Source organism: Oncorhynchus clarkii, chromosome 23, assembly GCF_045791955.1.
Source record: "Oncorhynchus clarkii lewisi isolate Uvic-CL-2024 chromosome 23, UVic_Ocla_1.0, whole genome shotgun sequence".
In the NCBI taxonomy this organism is placed as follows: domain Eukaryota; kingdom Metazoa; phylum Chordata; class Actinopteri; order Salmoniformes; family Salmonidae; genus Oncorhynchus; species Oncorhynchus clarkii.
Window position 1 is genome coordinate 22681306 of NC_092169.1, and position 19938 is coordinate 22701243.

General features: G+C 44.2%; 1 protein-coding gene across 2 annotated transcripts in view; it reads right to left on the reverse strand.

Annotated features, from left to right (window-relative positions):
- The window catches only part of LOC139381506 (hedgehog acyltransferase), a 103117-nt gene that overhangs the window by 16270 nt on the left and 66909 nt on the right, over positions 1–19938 (reverse strand). For both annotated transcript variants that reach the window (XM_071125108.1, XM_071125107.1), the window contains one exon: positions 14618–14762. In XM_071125108.1, the coding sequence (XP_070981209.1) occupies positions 14618–14762 (145 nt within the window). The remainder of the gene's footprint in view (positions 1–14617; positions 14763–19938) is intronic.

The window sequence follows — 19938 nt, forward strand, 5'->3', positions numbered from 1 at the left end:
TGTGGCTTGTGGAGTCATTAGTCATTTACAGCCCAAATCAAATCAGTTAATTTGTTGCGTGCACAGGATACAACAGCTGTAAACAGTACTTACTTACAAGCTCTTCCTCAACAATGCAGTGTTCAATATCAAATGTAAGAAAATAGAAAAAAACAGAATAGGATCTTAAGCGCATGGAATCAGTACTAGGTCAGATATATTGTACCCACTTCAGCATAGTTCAATTTAAGTGTTTCCACAGAGCAAACAAAGGATTATCAAATCAATGTTGTTGCTGCCGCTGACCCTCGAAATATGAAATAGTCGGTAACACTATTTGGATAGTCCATCTGTAGAAGCTCTACAAACTATCTACAGACTCACTGCATGTCCGTTGATTTTCAACAAGAAAGTGGCTGTATTCTACAAGATATACAGTAAGTGTACAAAATCTGCTCTTTCCATGATAGACTGACCAGGTGAATCCAGGGGAAATCTATGATCGCTTATTGATGTCACTTGATAAGTGTACTTCAATAAGTGTAGATGAAGGGGAGGAGACAGGTTAAATAAGAATTTTGAATCCTTGAGACAATTGAGACATGGATTGTGTATGTTTGCCATTCAGAGGGTGAATGGGCAATACAAAAGATGTAAGTTCCTTTGAACGTGGTATGGTAGTAGGTGCCAGGCGCACCGGTTTGAGTGTGTCAAGAAGTGCAACACCTTTGAGTTTCACGCTCAACAGTTTCCTGTGTGTATAAAGAATGGTCCATCACCCAAAGGACATCCAGCCAACGGCATGCCAGTGATCGAAAACGGGTCAATGATAAGAGGACAAAGGATGCTGACAAATTGTGCAGAGCAACAGATGGGTTACAGGGACAGTCCAGTACAACATTGGTGCCCAAAAAACCATAAAGGAATGCATAACTCGTCATACCTTGACATGAATGGGGTATGGCAGCCGACGACCTTACAGAGTTCCACTTCTTTCAGAAAAAACAAGAAACTGCAGTTGCTGTGGGCTAAGAAACAAAAACACTGGACACTGGAGAAACATTGCCTAGTCTGATGAATCTCGGTTCCTGACGTTTCTTGCTGATGGGAGGACTAGGGTATGGAGAAAACCACTAGTGCATGCATCCATCATGCCATGTGTCAACATTGCAGGCTGGTGGTGGTATGATGGTGTGGGGTGTTTTTTCATGGCACACATTGGGCCACTTGATAAAAGTGGAGAAATGTTTGAATGTCACAGGATATCTGAATATCATTGCCAATCAGTTGCATCCCTTCAAGGCAGCAGTGTATCCATCTGTGAATGGATTTTTGCCACAAGGCTAGCATTGTCCAGGAATGGTTCCACAAACATGACAGTGAATTCAGCTTACTGCAGTGGCCTGCCCAGTCAACAGACCTCAATCCAATTGAGCATCTGTGGGATGAGATGGAACTAGCTATTTGGAGTAGAGATCTACTACCAGCCAACTTAACACAACTGTGGGAAGCATTGGAGTCAACATGGGCCAGCATCCCTGTGGAACGCTTTCAACACCTTCAGACTCCACACACCAACGAATAGAGGCTGTTCTGAGGGTAAAAGAGGGTGCATCTCAATATTAGGAAGGTGTAGATAATGTTCTGTACACTCTGTGTATATTTGTAGAAACAGGTCTGCAACCTTTTATTTTAAGCCTCTCGCGAACCCAATTTTGGTGCTCACCCATGACTTGAGAATTGCTGCCTCAGACTAATGCATCATCAGCACTTTGGGACAATACTGGTATTAAGAAGAAGCACCCTTTCCCCTAGCACTCTAAAATTAAACATTTTTGGTAGCACTGGTGCTCCCAACTAGAGATCAAATGTGCCTATGCGTGGTCTCAATGAAATAGCCTGTTAGCTATACACTGTATACACTGGCAGAGACGCATGGTGCAATAGTCCTTCTATGGAAATGAACTTTCTAAATATGATGGAGCCTAAACTATAGCCTAACATTGACTGGAAATAAATAATGACAACGCATTTATTGTCTGCCTGCAAATTGTCCTGCTTCTAACAAAGTTATGTAAGATTATTTAGAAATTATTTTCTTCCTGATAAGCTATTGCTTATCAATTGTATTAAAAGTGCTTCTATCGCAATATCCACAAACTCTAATAACCTAATTCTTGCTGATTTTCATTGTTTGTTAATGTGGAAATAAAGGTTACTTAGTATTACAGTAATACGTGTGTGTAGTGTATGTAGTCTCCCTTCTCCAGTTGCACTGGCAGTAACCTATTGCGTATAATGTTCTGCCATACGGCTGGTGGTCCCCATGCAGCAGCAGGGGGATGGGAAGTGTGTGTGTGTGTGTGTGTGTGTGTGTGTGGGGGGGGGGGGGGGTTCTTAATATAATGCAAAACTTCAACCCTAATGAGGTCAGGATGACTGTGGGTAGGACTGATAGCTCTGCATGTCTCTGTGATGTCTCCTATCTCACACGCATCTGTGTTGATGACGCTCCTTTGAGTCTTCATATCAGACATAATGATAGGTAAGTAAGGCGGGCTACAGTACAATCCAATTTCATAGAGACCATCAGGTCTTTATCCTCCTCAACTATAATGGTTTTGACCCTGAAACACTGAGGAGATATCGCCATCAATGCGTTTAGCTTTAACCATGCTAGAGAGGATGGATGGATGAACATCAGTAGGAGGGCATCACCCTATGATGATATCACATAACCATCACCATCAAAGCAGAAGAGAACTTAACAGCATTATACTGCATCACCATCAGCAAATACCACCATGGGTATTGAATGATGTGATAGTATTACAGTAATCACATCACCCATACAGTATATCACATCACCATCTGTACTGTAAGTACAGCCAGGGGGACTTGATGACACACAGCTCCATCAGTATCTGTAACAAAAACTAATGAGGCAATACGATGTTTCACAAAACGAGGATTGTAGTATAGTAAAGACAAGCCAAGTGTGTCCCAAATGGCACCCTATTTCAAACATAGTGCACTATGCCATGGTCAAAAGTAGTACACTATAGAGAATAAGGTGCAATTTGGGACGCAACCTAAAAAAGACATTCATTTGAGATGGGAATCTGTGTGGAGTGTAGCCTCTGAATAAGCTGTACTATACAACACATCACGTCGTGTGCTGTATGTTCACTGTGGACTTAATTATTAAACAGCACAGTGATATCTGGGAGTTTATATAAATCTGGAACTGTAGTGAAATGGAGAGAGTGAGGAGAAAGAGGAAAGGGAAAGAGGGAAATTGAGAAAGAAAGATTGAGATAGAGAGGTGAGAACAGGCGAGAGAGAAGGAGTGCAGGGTGGGTTGGAAAGGGGATTGTTCTGTCTCTTCATCACTACCAGACAAGATAGTGATTGTTTATTATTTACAATGACGGCCTACCCAAGCCAAACCCTCACCCAGATGACGCTGGGCCAATTGTGCGCCGCCCTATGGGACTCCCAATCACGGCCGGTTGTGACACAGCCTGGGATCGAACCAGGGTCTGTAGTGACGCCTCTAGCACTGAGATGCAGTTCCTTAGACCCCTGTGCCACTCGGGAGCCCATAAATGTATGAAAGCCCCAGTTATTATTATTTTGTATTATTATTATTCAGGGACAGACCAACATTATTCATGTGAAAAGTAAAGGGACTAGTATTGAGCCTTGTGGGACTCTTTTAGTTATGTTAAGAAAATTAGACTGAACTCCATCAGCAGATATACATTGACTTCTGTCGTGCAGGTCATTTTTTTAACCAGCCGCACGCCACTTGGGTAAGACAAATTTCGGGTAGCTGCGGAGCAGCAGTGCATGAAAAACTGTATTGAATGCTTGCAAAATATACATTTTAAAAAGGGCAGAGCAGTGCTGTTTCCGGTCTAGTTAACTATGTAATTTATGACTAGAGAAGCAGCCGAGACGGCGCGGTGTCCTGGCCTAAAGCCTGACTGGTGAGCATTCAGAATACATTTTCCATCAAAAAAGGGCCACAGCTGAGAATTTACCAATAAGTTCCAATAAGTTCCGCTTCCGGAGTGTCATTAAAACTAAGTAAGCCTAAATGGTAAATGTCACATAAGAACCCTTGCTCATTGAAGTGTTTAAAGTTTCTCTCAGTAATCAGGCAACATTGTGTTTCTGACACAGACAATAGGACAGTGATAACTGAAGTCCATAGCAAAGACACCACTAGTTGAGTATTTATGAGGGTTTGAGATCAATTAGAGTTGATTTAGCAGGACTCTTTAAATTCAAACGAGTGGGCTCTGAAATCAGTTGGACTAAGTTCAGATCAATGCTGATTTAAGACAATCAGCCGAGAGTGTAAGCCAATCGAGATTCAGATAGCCTCTAAATAAATTATATTGGGTATGAATGGGCTTAGTAGATCAGAGACAGTGTAGTGGCGATTTCCAATAAAAAGCCACTGTCACAGGAGAGACAAGTAAAAATAACCCTTGACAGACAACATAAACTCATAAATTAGGCCAAAATGGGTCTTATAGACAGGATTGATTGCATCCGATGTAAGGGAGGGAGGATGATAGATCCCTGCAACACACACTACAATGCATTTTGGAAAGTATTCAGAACCATTTACTTTTTCCACATTTTGCCTTGCCACATTGCCTTATTCTAAAATGTATTAATTAAAATTTTGTCTCATCAATTCACACACAATACCACATGACAAAAAAACAGAAATACGTTATTTACATTGAGACTCGAAATTGAGCTCAGGTGCATCCTGTTACCATTTATCATCCTTGAGATGTTTCAAGAACGTGATTGGAGTCCAACTGTGGTAAATTCATTTGAATGGACATAATTTGAAAAGGCACACCTGTCTATATAAGGTCCCACAGTTGACAGTGCACGTCAGAGCAAAAACCAAGTCATGAGGTTGAAGGAATTGTCCGTAGACCTCAGAGACAGGATTGTGTCGAGCTACAGATATGGGGAAGGGTACCAAAACATTTCTGCAGAATTGAAGGTCCCCAAGAACACAGCGGCCTCCATCATTCTTAAAGGGAAGAAGTTTGGAACCACCAAGACTCTTCCGAGAGCTGGCTGCCCGGCCAAACGGAGCAATCGGGGGGAGAAGAGCCTTGGTCAGGGAGGTGACCAAATACCCGATGATCAGATGAGAGAACCTTCCAGAAGGACAACCAACTCTGCAGCACTCCACCAATCAGGCCTTTAAGGTAGAGTAGCCAGACGGAAGCCACTCCTCAGTAAAAGGCACATGACAGCCCGCTTGGAGTTTTCCAAAAGGCACCTAAAGGACTAAACAAAATTCTCTGGTCTGATGAAATCCAGATTGAAGTATTTGGCCTGAATGCCAAGCATCACATCTGGAGGAAACCTGGCACCATCCCTACGGTGAAGCATGGTGGTGGCAGCATCATGTTGTGGGGATGTTTTTCAGCGGCAGGGACTGGGAAACTAGTCAGGATCGAGTGAAAGATGAACAGAGCAAAAGTACAGAGAGATCCTTGATAAAAACCTGCTCCAGAGTGCTCAGGACCTCAGAATGGGGCGTATGTTCATCTTCCAACAGGACAATGACCCTAAGCACACATCCAAGACAACGCAGGAGTAGCTTCGGGATAAGTCTCTGAATGTCTGAGTGGCCCAGCCAGAGCCCGGACTTGAAACTGATCTAACTTCTCTGGAGAGACCTGAAAATAGCTGTGCAGCGACATTCCCCATCCAACCTGACAGAGCTTGAAAGGATCTGCAGAGAAGAATGGGAGAAACTCCCCAAATACGTGGTGTGCCAAGCTTGTAGTGTCATACCCAAGAAGAATGGAGGCTGTAATCGCTGCCAAAGGTGCTTCAACAAAGTACTGAGTAAAGGGTCTGAATACTTATGTAAATGCATATTTCAGTTTTTTATACATTTGCAAAAATTTCTAAAAACCTGCTTTTACTTTGTCATTATGGGATAGTGTGTGTAAATTGATGAGGGGAAGAAATATTGTATCCATTTTAGAATAAAGTTGTAACTTAACAAAATGTGGAAAAAGTCAAGGGGTCTGAATACTTTCCGAATGCACTGTATATATACAAAAGTATGTGGACACCCCAAATTAATTGATTTGTCCATTTCAGCCACACCGATACTGACAGGTATAAAATCGAGCACACAGCCATGCAATCTCCATAGACAAACATTGGCAGTAGAAAGGCCTTACTGAAGAGCTCACAGACTTTCAATGTGGCACTTTTTCAACAAGTCAGTTCATCAAATGTCGGCCCTACTAGATCTGCCCTTGTCAACTGTAAGCGCTGTTAGTGTGGAAACGTCTAGGAGCATCAACAACTCTGCCGCAAAGTGGTAGGCCACACAAGTTCACAGAACAGGAAGGCTGAGTGCTGAAGCGTGTTGCAACACTCGGTTGCAGTACTCGTTCCAAACTGCCTCTGGAAGCAATGTCAGCCCAATAACTGCTCGTCGGGAGCTTCATGAAATGGATTTCCATGGCCGATTAGCAGCACACAAGCTTAAGATCACAATGTGCAATGCCAAGCATCTGCTGTAGTAGTATAAAGATCGCCGCCATTGGACTCTAGAGCAGTGGAAACGCTTTCTCTGGAGTGATGAATCACGCTTCACCATCTGGCAGTCCGACGGACGAATCTGGATTTGCCGATTGCTACCAGCCCCAAAGCATAGTGCCAACTGTAAAGTTGGTTGGAGGATGAAAAATGGTCTGGGGCTGTTTTTCATAGTTTGGGCTAGGCCCCTTAGTTCCAGTGAAGGGAAATCTTAACACTACAGCATACAATGATAATATAGACAATTCTGTGCTTCCAACTTTGTGGTAACAGTTTGGGGAAGGTCCATACAGAAAGTCGAGATCAGTGTGGGAGAACTTGACTGGCCTGCCCAGAGCCCTGACCTGAACCACATCAAACACCTTTGGGATGAATTTGAACGTGACTGTGAGCCAGGCCTAATCGCTCAACATCAGTGCCCAACCTCACTACTGCTCGTGGCTGAATGGAAGAAAGTCCACGCAGCAATGTTCCAACATCTAGGCAAAATCCATCCCAGAGGAGTGGAGGCTGTTATAGCAGCAAAGGGGGGACCAACTCCATAATAATGCCCATGATTGTGGAATGAGATGTTCAACGAGCAGGTGTACACATACGTGTAGTGTAGAAATTAACCTGATTTGGTGACTTGAGACTGGACTTGACAGAAAATAAAATAACTTGAGACTCGATTTATGACTTGAAATTACCTGGCCAGATTATGTAATGTTTTGTCACTCATTTTGTGGCACAGTGTCTCCACTCAACCAGACAGTAGCCGCAGCATCGCCCTTGCAAAAAAAAAGCTGCAACAGATTGACTAGTGAAGCGCTCAGTGTTTTTTTTCATGCTGGAGTGTTCTTTTTCTCTTGTTGAAATGTTTGCTCTTGCTTTCACACGTTTAAATGCATAGGCCAGGCCCTGTGGTAAATCTATATTCCATCTAATGCAACAATAATTGCTAGCGTTGAATCATTCCATCCCCATACCGTTTATTGCAACAGACGTTAGATGTGTGATAGGCCTTTTAAAGGCCTCATTTAGCCAACCAATTCTTGCCATCTGAGTGTGCGCGATGTTAATTGTGCACATTAACGTTCACATGAAGACTCATGGAGGTAGAAGTTACATTTATTTAATTCAATGTATGGTTTCATTTGTTCATATTTCCGGGTTATGTCGGAGTTCTGTGTGTCTGTGTCCTATTTGTGTCATTCTGGTTGTGCATAACAGGAGGGTGCGCACCTCAGTGCCCAAAGAAATAGGCTACGTGGCCTGCGCTCCACGCTTTGGAGCCAGAACGTTGAATAAGAAAACATGACTGTTCCATGTATGCACGGTGTTGAAATATCATTAATAAAATTACTCCTTTGTAGATGTCCATAACGTGAAATAAATAAAACATCCCAAGGTTAATGCTGTAGATATTGTTATAAAGGAGTGTGAGACTATTGAAACATGTAACTTTGAGAGTTTTGTTATTAATATAGTTTAGAGTGCTAAAAAGTGTTGCTAGCTAGCATGCCTTTCTGTGATGCAGACGGTTAGCTGAGCCGGTTAGCTGAGCTGGCGTTGCATTATGGGAGATGTAGTTTTGGCCCTCTAAGGTCTGAATGGGATAGAGGCGATTTCAAGTTGTAACTTGTTTATGTTGCAGTGTTTCTATAATGAGTTGTTATATTTTGGTACTGTCAACACTGAAAGCACCTACAATGTATTGGGGATGTGAGACAGGATATGTGTTTTACCTTTCTTCATGCTCCCTTATAGAACAGCTTGTCAGATAGTGCATTGGAGACTGATGTGTTCCTGTCCTGTCTTTTTACAATACTATTGCAGGTATGGTTCCATTGTCTAATAATTAAGATTATACATTCTTTGTATTAAGGACTGGTTAATATTTTATAGTATACATTATGGCTTTATGTATGAGTGTGATTGTGTCAGTCCGAGAAAACACAGAGAGAAAGAACAACTTGTCAGATTGGAGACTGTGTTCCTGTCCTGTCTTTTCACAATACTATTGCAGATCAAGATAAAAGCCTAAAAGACAGCCGTGGCGTCGCTCTTCATTTCTTGGTTCTCCTGTGGTACATATAAAGACCGCTACACACACCCAATGGCGTCCGTGGTAACCAATCAGGAATTGTCGCAGTCATTCCGCCTGTTCAAGGGCTGCCGACTGGGGTGCCCTATTTCGCCTGCTCTCTTCTCTATAGCCATGGAACGCCTTGCTACTCTCATTTGTGCATGTGCCGATATAGCTCCGGTTAAAATTAAAGACACGCAGCACAAAATGTCCTATATATGCAGACGATGTTCTTTTGTTTTTATCCAAGCCTAAAACTTCTATTCCCCCTTAATTAACTTGATAAATACATTTGGCTCCTTCTCTGGCTACAAGATAAACTGGCAAAAAAGCGAATTGATGCCAATATCACGGCCTGTGGATATGCAATTACAATCATACCCCATTTAGAACAGTGATGGACAAGTTCACAAGCCTTGGCATTGTAGTGACCAGAGACCTTGATCAGCTATTGAAAGTGAATCGGGACGTGACAATTTATCAGCTTAAACAAAATATAGATTTTTGGAAAACTCTGCCTATCTTCTTGGTTGGTCGTATAAACACTATTAAAATGGTTGTCCTACCTAGGTTTCTTTACTTCTTCCAATGTCTACCCAATTTCATACCACAAAGCTATTTTAAGAAACTGGATTCAATAGTAATTCCATTTTTATGGGATAACAAGGCAGCCAGAATTTCAAAGAAGCATTTATGCAAGTACAAGATAGAGGGGGGCTTTGGCCTTCCTCACTTTAAACTGTATTATTGGGCTGATAATCTGAACATTGTGTCTTTCTGGAGGGAAAGTTTACCTGGGATGCGACAGAATGATTTTCCTTCATGGCTTTGGATTGAGCAGGCCTCCTGTCAACGTTCCTCACTCCCTACACTTGTTAATAGTCCATCATATGTGAAAAAAGCCACTTATGACTCTAACCCAGTCATTTGTCATACGCTTAGGATCTGGAAACAGATTAGGTATTTTCTTAACTGTATACATTGACTGCCCGATTTGCCTGAATCATGCTTTCCACCCTGCATTGGATGATGTGGTGTTTTCACAGTGGAGGGAGAAGGGGCTCACAACAATTGGTAACTAATACAATGATGCTCAGTCAACTTCATTTCAACAATTACAGGGTAAGTTTAACATGCCAACAACACATTTTTTCAGATACCTCCAAATCAGGAATTTCTGACAAGCCTGATCCTTGTCAAACCCCATTCAAAAGGGTCGGTCTCTAGACTGTATGATGTGCTACAGGCCCACATAGAGGTATCCACAGACACCATTAAAAGGGCTTGGGAACAAGAACTTGGTTCAGGAATCTCAGATGAGGACTGGGTAGAAGCTCTCGGGAATATAAATCCCAGTTCAGTGAATGCCAGACACAACCTTGTACAGTTTAAGGTGATAAACAGGTTACATTACGCAAATGTGAAACTGCGTAAAATATTCCCGGACACCTCACCACTGTGTGAGAGGTGCAAGCAGGATGAGAGGACGTTGACCCACTTATTCTGGACATGCCCTACATGCTTACTGGGCTTTCATTTTTGATGACTTACCTAAAGCCTTCGATAGAGTTCTAGCCCCATTGATCGCTCTGTTTGGTACAGTTGATGGGAATAACCAGGAAGGGAAAGCTGTCTCTCTTTGTACTCTATTAGCTAAAATGCTCATATTGTAATTTTGGAAATTGAAGACTGTACCTACCTTTGAAATGTGGTTACGGGATTTAGGGAATGTAATACATATGGAAAAGATTCGATACAATACCTCCAATAGAAGTCCAATGTTTTACAAAATATGGCAGCCGATACTGGATAAATGGTCTAGTCCCGCTTCATAACTGGGTTGACGATCTGCTGCTACTCTGTGCTGTACTCCACTCAATATTTATTTTTGGCTTAACTACACTGCTTGTAATGACTATATGCTGTCTTCTTATACATGTACCACCGAATACGATTTCGTTTTATTTTGTGTATGTGTAAGTTTAGTTTTGTCCTCTAAATAGGCCATCCCATTCAACAGTACAATGAATGTCAATGTTTGTATCGCTGTCTTTTTTTAAATGTAAACATAATAAAAAATAAAAGAAAAGATAGGACAGGATATAATAAACATTAGGACAGGATATAATAAACATTAGGACAGGATATAATAAACATTAGGACAGGATATAATAAACATTAGGACAGGATATAATAAACATTAGGACAGGATATAATAAACATTAGGACAGGATATAATAAACATTAGGACAGGATATAATAAACATTAGGACAGGATATAATAAACATTAGGACAGGATATAATAAACATTAGGACAGGATATAATAAACATTAGGACAGGATATAATAAACATTAGGACAGGATATAATAAACATTAGGACAGGATATAATAAACATTAGGACAGGATATAATAAACATTAGGACAGGATATAATAAACATTAGGACAGGATATAATAAACATTAGGACAGGATATAATAAACATTAGGACAGGATATAATAAACATTAGGACAGGATATAATAAACATTAGGACAGGATATAATAAACATTAGGACAGGATATAATAAACATTAGGACAGGATATAATAAACATTAGGACAGGATAAGCCTAATAATAAAGGGAATGAACTGAAGGGCTTGGGCTATCAGAGTCAGTCAATGGCAGGAGGGAAGCACAGGAGAGCTGAGAAATGTCCACTCATGCATTGTGACGAATGATAACACTTCAACTGTCCAACAAGGCTCATTGGAACTGAACTCGACGTGATAGAAACTAATAATGAGCACGAGGATGTGAGACAGTTTAACGTAATAACCTTTACCCCCCCCCCCTCCCCACACACACATTAATGCATGGCCCTTGTGTGAAGAGGAAAAAACTAATTCTCACTTGTTTCACATATACAGTAATTGCCATAGGATGGTGTCGAGAGAAAGAGAGCGTGCGAGAGCAAGACAAAAAGGTAAAAGACAGAAATCTAGATTGAAAAGAGTTGAGTGAAAGAGAAAGCAACAAGTGGATCAAGTGAGGGAGGTGGAGGAAAAGAGGGAGTGAGGAACCAGAGTCTTGCTTTAGGCATTAATTAATTGAGCAGAAGAAAGTGCCCCGGGGAGATTGGAAAGGGACAGGAGCTGGCACAGCCGTGCAACAGATGTCTTCCGGGCTATCGCCACGCTCTCCCTGTCAAAATGTCACCAGCCAACCACCACAGACTGCACAGTGCAGATTCCACCAGAGTCAACCTGCACAGTGCAGATTCCACCAGAGTCAACCTGCACAGTGCAGATTCCACCAGAGTCAACCTGCACAGTGCAGATTCCACCAGAGTCAACCAGCACAGTGCAGATTCCACCAGAGTCAACCAGCACAGTGCAGATTCCACCAGAGTCAACCAGCACAGTGCAGATTCCACCAGAGTCAACCAGCACAGTGCAGATTCCACCAGAGTCAACCAGCCAGCTCCCAACACTTTACCACAGACACAGTGACAATGTTGGCAAAACACAACTTCATTCCAACCATTGCAACACAGTCACACGTTACAACATGCTAACCATTGCAACACAGACATCAAGTGTAGTGGTTAGAGCGTTGGGCCAGTAACTAGCTAGATCGAATCCCTGAGCTGACAAGGTAAAAATCTGTTGTTCTGCCCCTGAACAAGGCAGTTAACCCACTGTTCCTAGGCTGTCATTGTAAATAAGAATTTGTTCTTAATTGACTTGCCTAGTTAAATAAAGGTGAAATAAAATAAAACCAAGAGCTCTGCACTAACTATTGTCTGAAAATGTTAATTTAAAACATTTAATGATTTTCAAGAAGAATCTTCAGTCCTGTTGTTTTTAAATCACTTACATGGCAAACCGGGTTATCAGCCAGCTCTATCAGAAATCAAATCCCCTTTCTGACAAAATAAGTCACCAAAGGCCGTGTATCAGAGTACAGATGAGAGAATAGATTTTGGTCATCCAGTCTGCCTGGGTGACCCCTGGGAGGGGGGCCAGGTTTTATACCAGAGAGTAGTTTAGGTTAGACTGCAGTAAAAGTACAAAAAAGGTACAGAAAGCTGTTTGGACCAAAAAATATTCTTGGAGAAAGAGGTTCCATTTGAGAAATGACGCCTGAATAGTTGTGTGAAGGAACAAGGGTCTGGAAAGTGTAGTTTAGACAATGTGAATGAAAAGAGCTCTCACTAGGACAAAGGTATGTGCACTTTGTGTTAGAATGATCAGAGCAGGAGTCTCTCTTTTTAGTACCATTACCTCACTGACACAATGAAGTCAATTCAGAGTTCATTTAAAAAGTGCATTTAGGGCTTACACATTTTACAAGATTAAAAGAAGTGGAACAAAATAATGAATGGGACAATCACTTCTTACATAGAGAGCTTACAGTATAGAGGTGTGATCACACCTATGATGATGGCTCTTATGATACTGTATCTATGCCCCCTACTGCACCCAGTAATCACATCCACTAGAAATAGATGGGTTCATACTGAGCCCAGGGCCCATATCCACAAAGCATCTTAGAGTAGGAGTGTTGGATCTAGGATCAGTTTCGCCTTTTATATCATAATGAATAAGATTAAATGGACAGGTTGGGATCTGATCCAGCACTCCTACTCTGAGATGACTCTGACTCTGTCCTATATGACAACTTATTCCCTTTATAGTGCACTACTTTTGACCTGGGCCTATAGAATGGTTCCTTTTCTCTGCCGGTGAGAGACAATGTTATTGTATGAATGGTATAGTTAGTTACCTGCTTGTGATGCACTTTGTGACACAGGAAGAGGGGAAGAGGGAGAGTGGGGGGAGAGAGGGATGCAGGTAGAGTCCTAGGGAAGGGGCTACTGATGGAGAATAGGGTCAACTCTAATATCATGATGTGGCAAGATCAGACCCACACTACAAGGTTAGAGTCGTGCATTTATGATAGTCATTGGAATACAAACTCCAAAAAGAGGGGTGTGTGAAGGGGAGAGCGCAACCTTTCCGTTGAACACTACTGGGCTATCATCTCCATGTCAGCGGCTGGGCTACACTCTTTGAGAAAGGGTCGAGTTACGCTGAGAATAATCTTGCCTACCAAGCAATTCTACCACCTCAGTTGGCAGATAATGGGTGTTATGGATGTTGTGGAAGCTTGGATTGGAAAATGAAGAACATCTGGGAATATGGAGCTTCTGCCAGAAGTGAATTGGCGGTGTGTGTGTGGGTGTCGGGTGTGTGTTTGCGTGCTTCTGTTCGTGTCTGTGTATGTGTGTGGTGGTAGGCCAGACCAACTGTCTCAAGTCCATCTCAACAAGTGGAATCAGTGGAAACAGCAGCAGGGTGGGAAACTGTCCTGCAGTACTGTATGTTGCTGCCAGACCAATTGCGTGTCCCAAATGACACCCTATTGCATTTATAGTGCACTACTTATGACCAGAGCTCTATGGACCCTGGTCAAAAGTAGTGCACTATATAGGAAATAGGGTGTAATTTGGGCCTCAAACCAGAGGTGGTGGTGGTAAGCCAGACCATCTGGTTAGAGAACTATGTATGCTGCAGTGTTTCCAAATGATTATTCTCTAGGTGGAGCACAAAGCAACATCCAGGTCAATAGTAACCAACAGAAGCCAAACTATTTTAGGCAGGAGGGAACATAGCTACATGGCTCCGTGTGTTGTGTGTGTGAATGCATCTAATCGTCATTAGTTTTCATGCTTCGTTAAGGGACTGTGCCATCACATTTTTGGGGAACACATTCAACACAACCTTGTCAGATCGAAAACCCTTATCTTTACATATAATACTATTAAAAAAAAATTGACATCTTTGTCCTCACTGATTTGTAGGGACTGAATCAGTCAATCTACTGGGAACTCAATCGAAAGAAAGCCAGTGGTCAATCCAGTGTACCACAGAATGTCAGGGAAGAGGGGGTTATTCTTGGGTTGATATAGTAGATAACTCACCTTGTATAAAGACCCTCTTCCACATGATCCTGCCAACATGGTTTCCTCCAAGGAAGATGAGGTTGGACAGAATGAGCATGGCTGTGGAGAAGGCTGAGATGAGAGCCAAACATCGCCTCCTCATGGCTGGGGAGATACAGCGCTCCTAGAGATGGGAGGAGCAATGCAGTCACTATCATAACAGTTACAGTAGCACACAGAGGAAATAGCAACAAAAGTTAATTACATACAGAGGGAGGGGCAACATACAAGTTAGAGTAACATACAGAAAGAGGGGCAACCAACACAGTGGAGAAGGCCTCCGGGGAGAGACAGCGCTCCAACAGAGGGAGGGGCAACCAACACAGTGGAGAAGGCCTCCGGGGAGAGACAGCGCTCCTACAGAGGGAGGGGCAACCAACACAGTGGAGAAGGCCTCCGGGGAGAGACAGCGCTCCTACAGAGGGAGGGGCAACCAACACAGTGGAGAAGGCCTCCGGGGAGAGACAGCGCTCCTACAGAGGGAGGGGCAACCAACACAGTGGAGAAGGCCTCCGGGGAGAGACAGCGCTCCTACAGAGGGAGGGGCAACCAACACAGTGGAGAAGGCCTCCGGGGAGAGACAGCGCTCCTACAGAGGGAGGGGCAACCAACACAGTGGAGAAGGCCTCCGGGGAGAGACAGCGTTCCTACAGAGGGAGGGGCAACCAACACAGTGGAGAAGGCCTCCGGGGAGAGACAGCGCTCCTACAGAGGGAGGGGCAACCAACACAGTGGAGAAGGCCTCCGGGGAGAGACAGCGTTCCTACAGAGGGAGGAGCAACATGCTGTCACTACTAGGTATGTGACAACTGGACCATTTTTCTTAATGTTTAATGTTTAATGTTTAAAGTATTTTCCTCATCGGTTTTCCGTTAACACAATAAGAATATTTTGTAAAATTCTCAGTGCAGATGGTCTACATCACGCTTTCTTCTTTTCACGAGAGTGGCGCGTATAACTTGTTGTTTTTATCCAATTAGAAGCCATCAAACCATCACTAGGCAAGTTAACAGGAGATACAGTATCTAGACTAATCAATGGAAGATGGAATTAAAATTACTAAAAGTTCAAATGAGAAGGACAGGCTTCAACACCAATAGACAACAGTTAGGCTGATCGGAGTTGTTGTTAACTAGCTTCTCCTGGCTTGATGCAGTCAAGACCAAGACAGGTACTATGTAATCAGATGAGATGATAAATAACTAGCAATAAGTTAGCCTACCAGCACAAGTCGACTTGGTTTCTATCTCCCCTCCCTGCTTCCCTCGTCACTCAGACGCACACTGCATGGTCCCTTTCTCACTCTGTTTGTTGCTGCACATTACAGCTCCAGTTTATAAACTAGCTTATTTTCTCCTACTAACGTTAAAGCATTGTTGCGTTAAGTACTTGCAATTTTTCCCCTTTATGATGATGACTGGGAGCTGTTAGTGGTAGTTTTGTGATAACGACATTGTGTTTTTTTACGATCACAATTCACACACCTAGTCACTACCACAACAGTTACAGAGGGAGGAGCAACAAGATGTCACTACCATACCAGTTAAAGAGGGAGGAGCAACAAGATGTCACTACCATACCAGTTACAGAGGGAGGAGCAACAAGATGTCACTACCATACCAGTTACAGAGGGAGGAGCAACAAGATGTCACTACCATACCAGTTACAGAGGGAGGAGCAACAAGATGTCACTACCATACCAGTTACAGAGGGAGGAGCAACAAGATGTCACTACCATACCAGTTACAGAGGGAGGAGCAACAAGATGTCACTACCACAACAGTTACAGAGGGAGGAGCAACAAGATGTCACTACCATACCAGTTACAGAGGAAGCAACAACCTGCTATCATACCTGAACTAGAGAGTTCAATTAAAAAGCATCTGGTCCTTCTGTACTAGCCTAAAATAAAGTCTCATTCACACATGCTGAGAAGGGGAACTGAACTGTTTATGGTTCATGACACATTTTTCAGTACTACTGTAGCTATCCGAGATGATTCCCTTAATTTCTGGTGACAGAGGTGAGGGAGCTAAACAAATAGCTGTTTGGGGAGAGAAATAGGAACAGGGCAGAGAGGAGGGAGGTGGGGCAGTGGAAGAGGGAGAATAGGAGACTTAGGGAAATCAGCAGAAGCATCCCTACTTCCCATCATCAATCATCCCATCACTGTCATAAAGCACACAGTCAGGCAGGCAGACACTCTCACTCTCACACTCAGCTGTGTTCCATCCTGCCTAAAAGAGCTTGGCTTCTGTTGGTTTCAATTGAACTGAATGTTGCTTTGCGCTCCACCTAGAAGAGACTAATCTAGTGGAAACACTGCAGCACACTGCAGGAGACACACAGGCAGCCTGGTCAGATGGAGTGGGCTGGGAGGCTCGCGGGCGGAAGGAGTAGAGAGGTGTAAACTGAAACTACGATAAACTACATCTCTCAGTGGAGAATGACAATAATTTGGAATGTGTGTAGTGAGAAGTGTAATAGAAAGATATGGGCGTTGGACCCCATTTCCCTCCTTTAGGGAACATAGCCGTAACATTATAGCCGTAACATTATGTTCCCTTTCAGTCAGTCAACTTCAATGCATCATACTATGGGGAAATATAGTCACGCCCCAAGCCGACCCCAACGAATGCTAAAAGAAAATGGCCCCTGGCAGACCACCCAGACCTGACCCTGCCAGATGCAGAAGTCTGGGTATTACGTACACAGTGTGCTGCCTGGAGACTTTCCAATGTCCCAGCAGTAAGCACACTGTGGGCTACACTGGGAGCAGTGACATCCAAGCGATAAAACCTTACAAAACCTTGTGGGTCTTCTGAGTGGGACAGCGGTCTAAGGCACTACATCAAAGTGCTAGCTGCGTCACTACAGATCCTGGTTTGATCCAGGTTGTGTCGCAGCCGGCCGCGACCGGGGGATCCATGAGGCGGGGCACAATTGGCCCAGCATCGTCCGGGTTAGGGGAGGGTTTGGCTGACACTGTGCAGTGCGCCGGCAACATATTGGTGGGGCTGGCTTCCGGGTTAAGCAAGCATTGTGTCAAGAAGCAGTGCGGCTTGGCGGGATCATGTTTCGGAGGATACACAGCTCTCGACCTTTGCCTCTCCCGAGTCCATACGGGAGTTGCAGCGATTTGACAAGACTAACTACCAATTGGATATCACAAAATTGGGGGTAAAACATTTATATATGTATGGAAAAAATTGTGGCGATGACCAACTTGCCGCAGCACAAATATATCCTATAGTCAACCCTTTAAACAATGCCCAAGACGCTGCCAGACCCCTGGTGGAGTGGGTGCGTACACCGCTAGGTCACCCTTGCCCCTTGCTGCTATAGGTCATGGGGAGAGCCGCTGCTTAGGGGGCGTCCTGCCGTGAGCTGGATCAGCAAAACAGACAAAAAGCCGGTCACAACCAGATATCCCGGGTCCATTCAATGTATGTGCTTAAAGCTCGCAATGGACACAGGGCATGTAAGCTCTGTTGCTCTCTAGAAGCAAAAGGAGGCAAAAAGGAAAATAGCTCAAAAGCTAAGGATCTGTATGACATTGCCATGAATTTCGGGGCAATGGCCGCAATGTCACCTCAGAGTTGCCCGGGGGAACTGAGTGCTGGATAACGTGTGAAGGTCCCCAAAATGTTTAGCCAAGGCCAAAGCCATGAGTAGGGAGGTTTTGTAAGAGAGGATCTTCAGATCCATTGACTCCAGATGCCTCTAAAACCAGCACCAAGTACCATGTGGGCGCAATAGGTTTCGCGTGAAACTGAAAGCGCGAACCACTGCTTTTAATCAGGGAAAGGTGTCTGGTAACATGACCGAATACAAACAGTGCAGCTATTCCCTCCGCAAGGCTATCAAACAAGCTAAGCGTCAGTACAGAGACAAAGTAGAATCTCAATTCAACGGCTCAGACACAAGAGGCATGTGGCAGGGTCTACAGTCAATCACGGACTACAGGAAGAAATCCAGCCCAGTCACGGACCAGGATGTCCTGCTCCCAGGCAGACTAAATAACTTTTTTGCCCGCTTTGAGGACAATACAGTGCCACTGACACGGCCTGCAACGAAAACATGCGGTCTCTCCTTCACTGCAGCCGAGGTGAGTAAGACATTTAAACGTGTTAACCCTCGCAAGGCTGCAGGCCCAGACGGCATCCCCAGCCGCGCCCTCAGAGCATGCGCAGACCAGCTGGCCGGTGTGTTTACGGACATATTCAATCAATCCCTATACCAGTCTGCTGTTCCCACATGCTTCAAGAGGGCCACCATTGTTCCTGTTCCCAAGAAAGCTAAGGTAACTGAGCTAAACGACTACCGCCCCGTAGCACTCACTTCCGTTATCATGAAGTGCTTTGAGAGACTAGTCAAGGACCATATCACCTCCACCCTACCTGACACCCTAGACCCACTCCAATTTGCTTACCGCCCAAATAGGTCCACAGACGATGCAATCTCAACCACACTGCACACCGCCCTAACCCATCTGGACAAGAGGAATACCTATGTGAGAATGCTGTTCATTGACTACAGCTCGGCATTCAACACCATAGTACCCTCCATCAAGCTCGAGACCCTGGGTCTCGACCCCGCCCTGTGCAACTGGGTACTGGACTTCCTAACGGGCCGCCCCCAGGTGGTGAGGGTAGGCAACAACATCTCCTCCCCGCTGATCCTCAACACTGGGGCCCCACAAGGGTGCGTTCTGAGCCCTCTCCTGTACTCCCTGTTCACCCACGACTGCGTGGCCACGCACGCCTCCAACTCAATCATCAAGTTTGCGGACGACACAACAGTGGTAGGCTTGATTACCAACAACGACGAGACGGCCTACAGGGAGGAGGTGAGGGCCCTCGGAGTGTGGTGTCAGGAAAATAACCTCACACTCAACGTCAACAAAACTAAGGAGATGATTGTGGACTTCAGGAAACAGCAGAGGGAACACCCCCCTATCCACATCGATGGAACAGTAGTGGAGAGGGTAGCAAGTTTTAAGTTCCTCGGCATACACATCACAGACAAACTGAATTGGTCCACTCACACAGACAGCATTGTGAAGAAGGCGCATCAGCGCCTCTTCAACCTCAGGAGGCTGAAGAAATTCGGCTTGTCACCAAAAGCACTCACAAACTTCTACAGATGCACAATCGAGAGCATCCTGGCGGGCTGTATCACCGCCTGGTACGGCAACTGCTCCGCCCTCAACCGTAAGGCTCTCCAGAGGGTGGTGAGGTCTGCACAACGCATCACCGGGGGCAAACTACCTGCCCTCCAGGACACCTACACCACCCGAT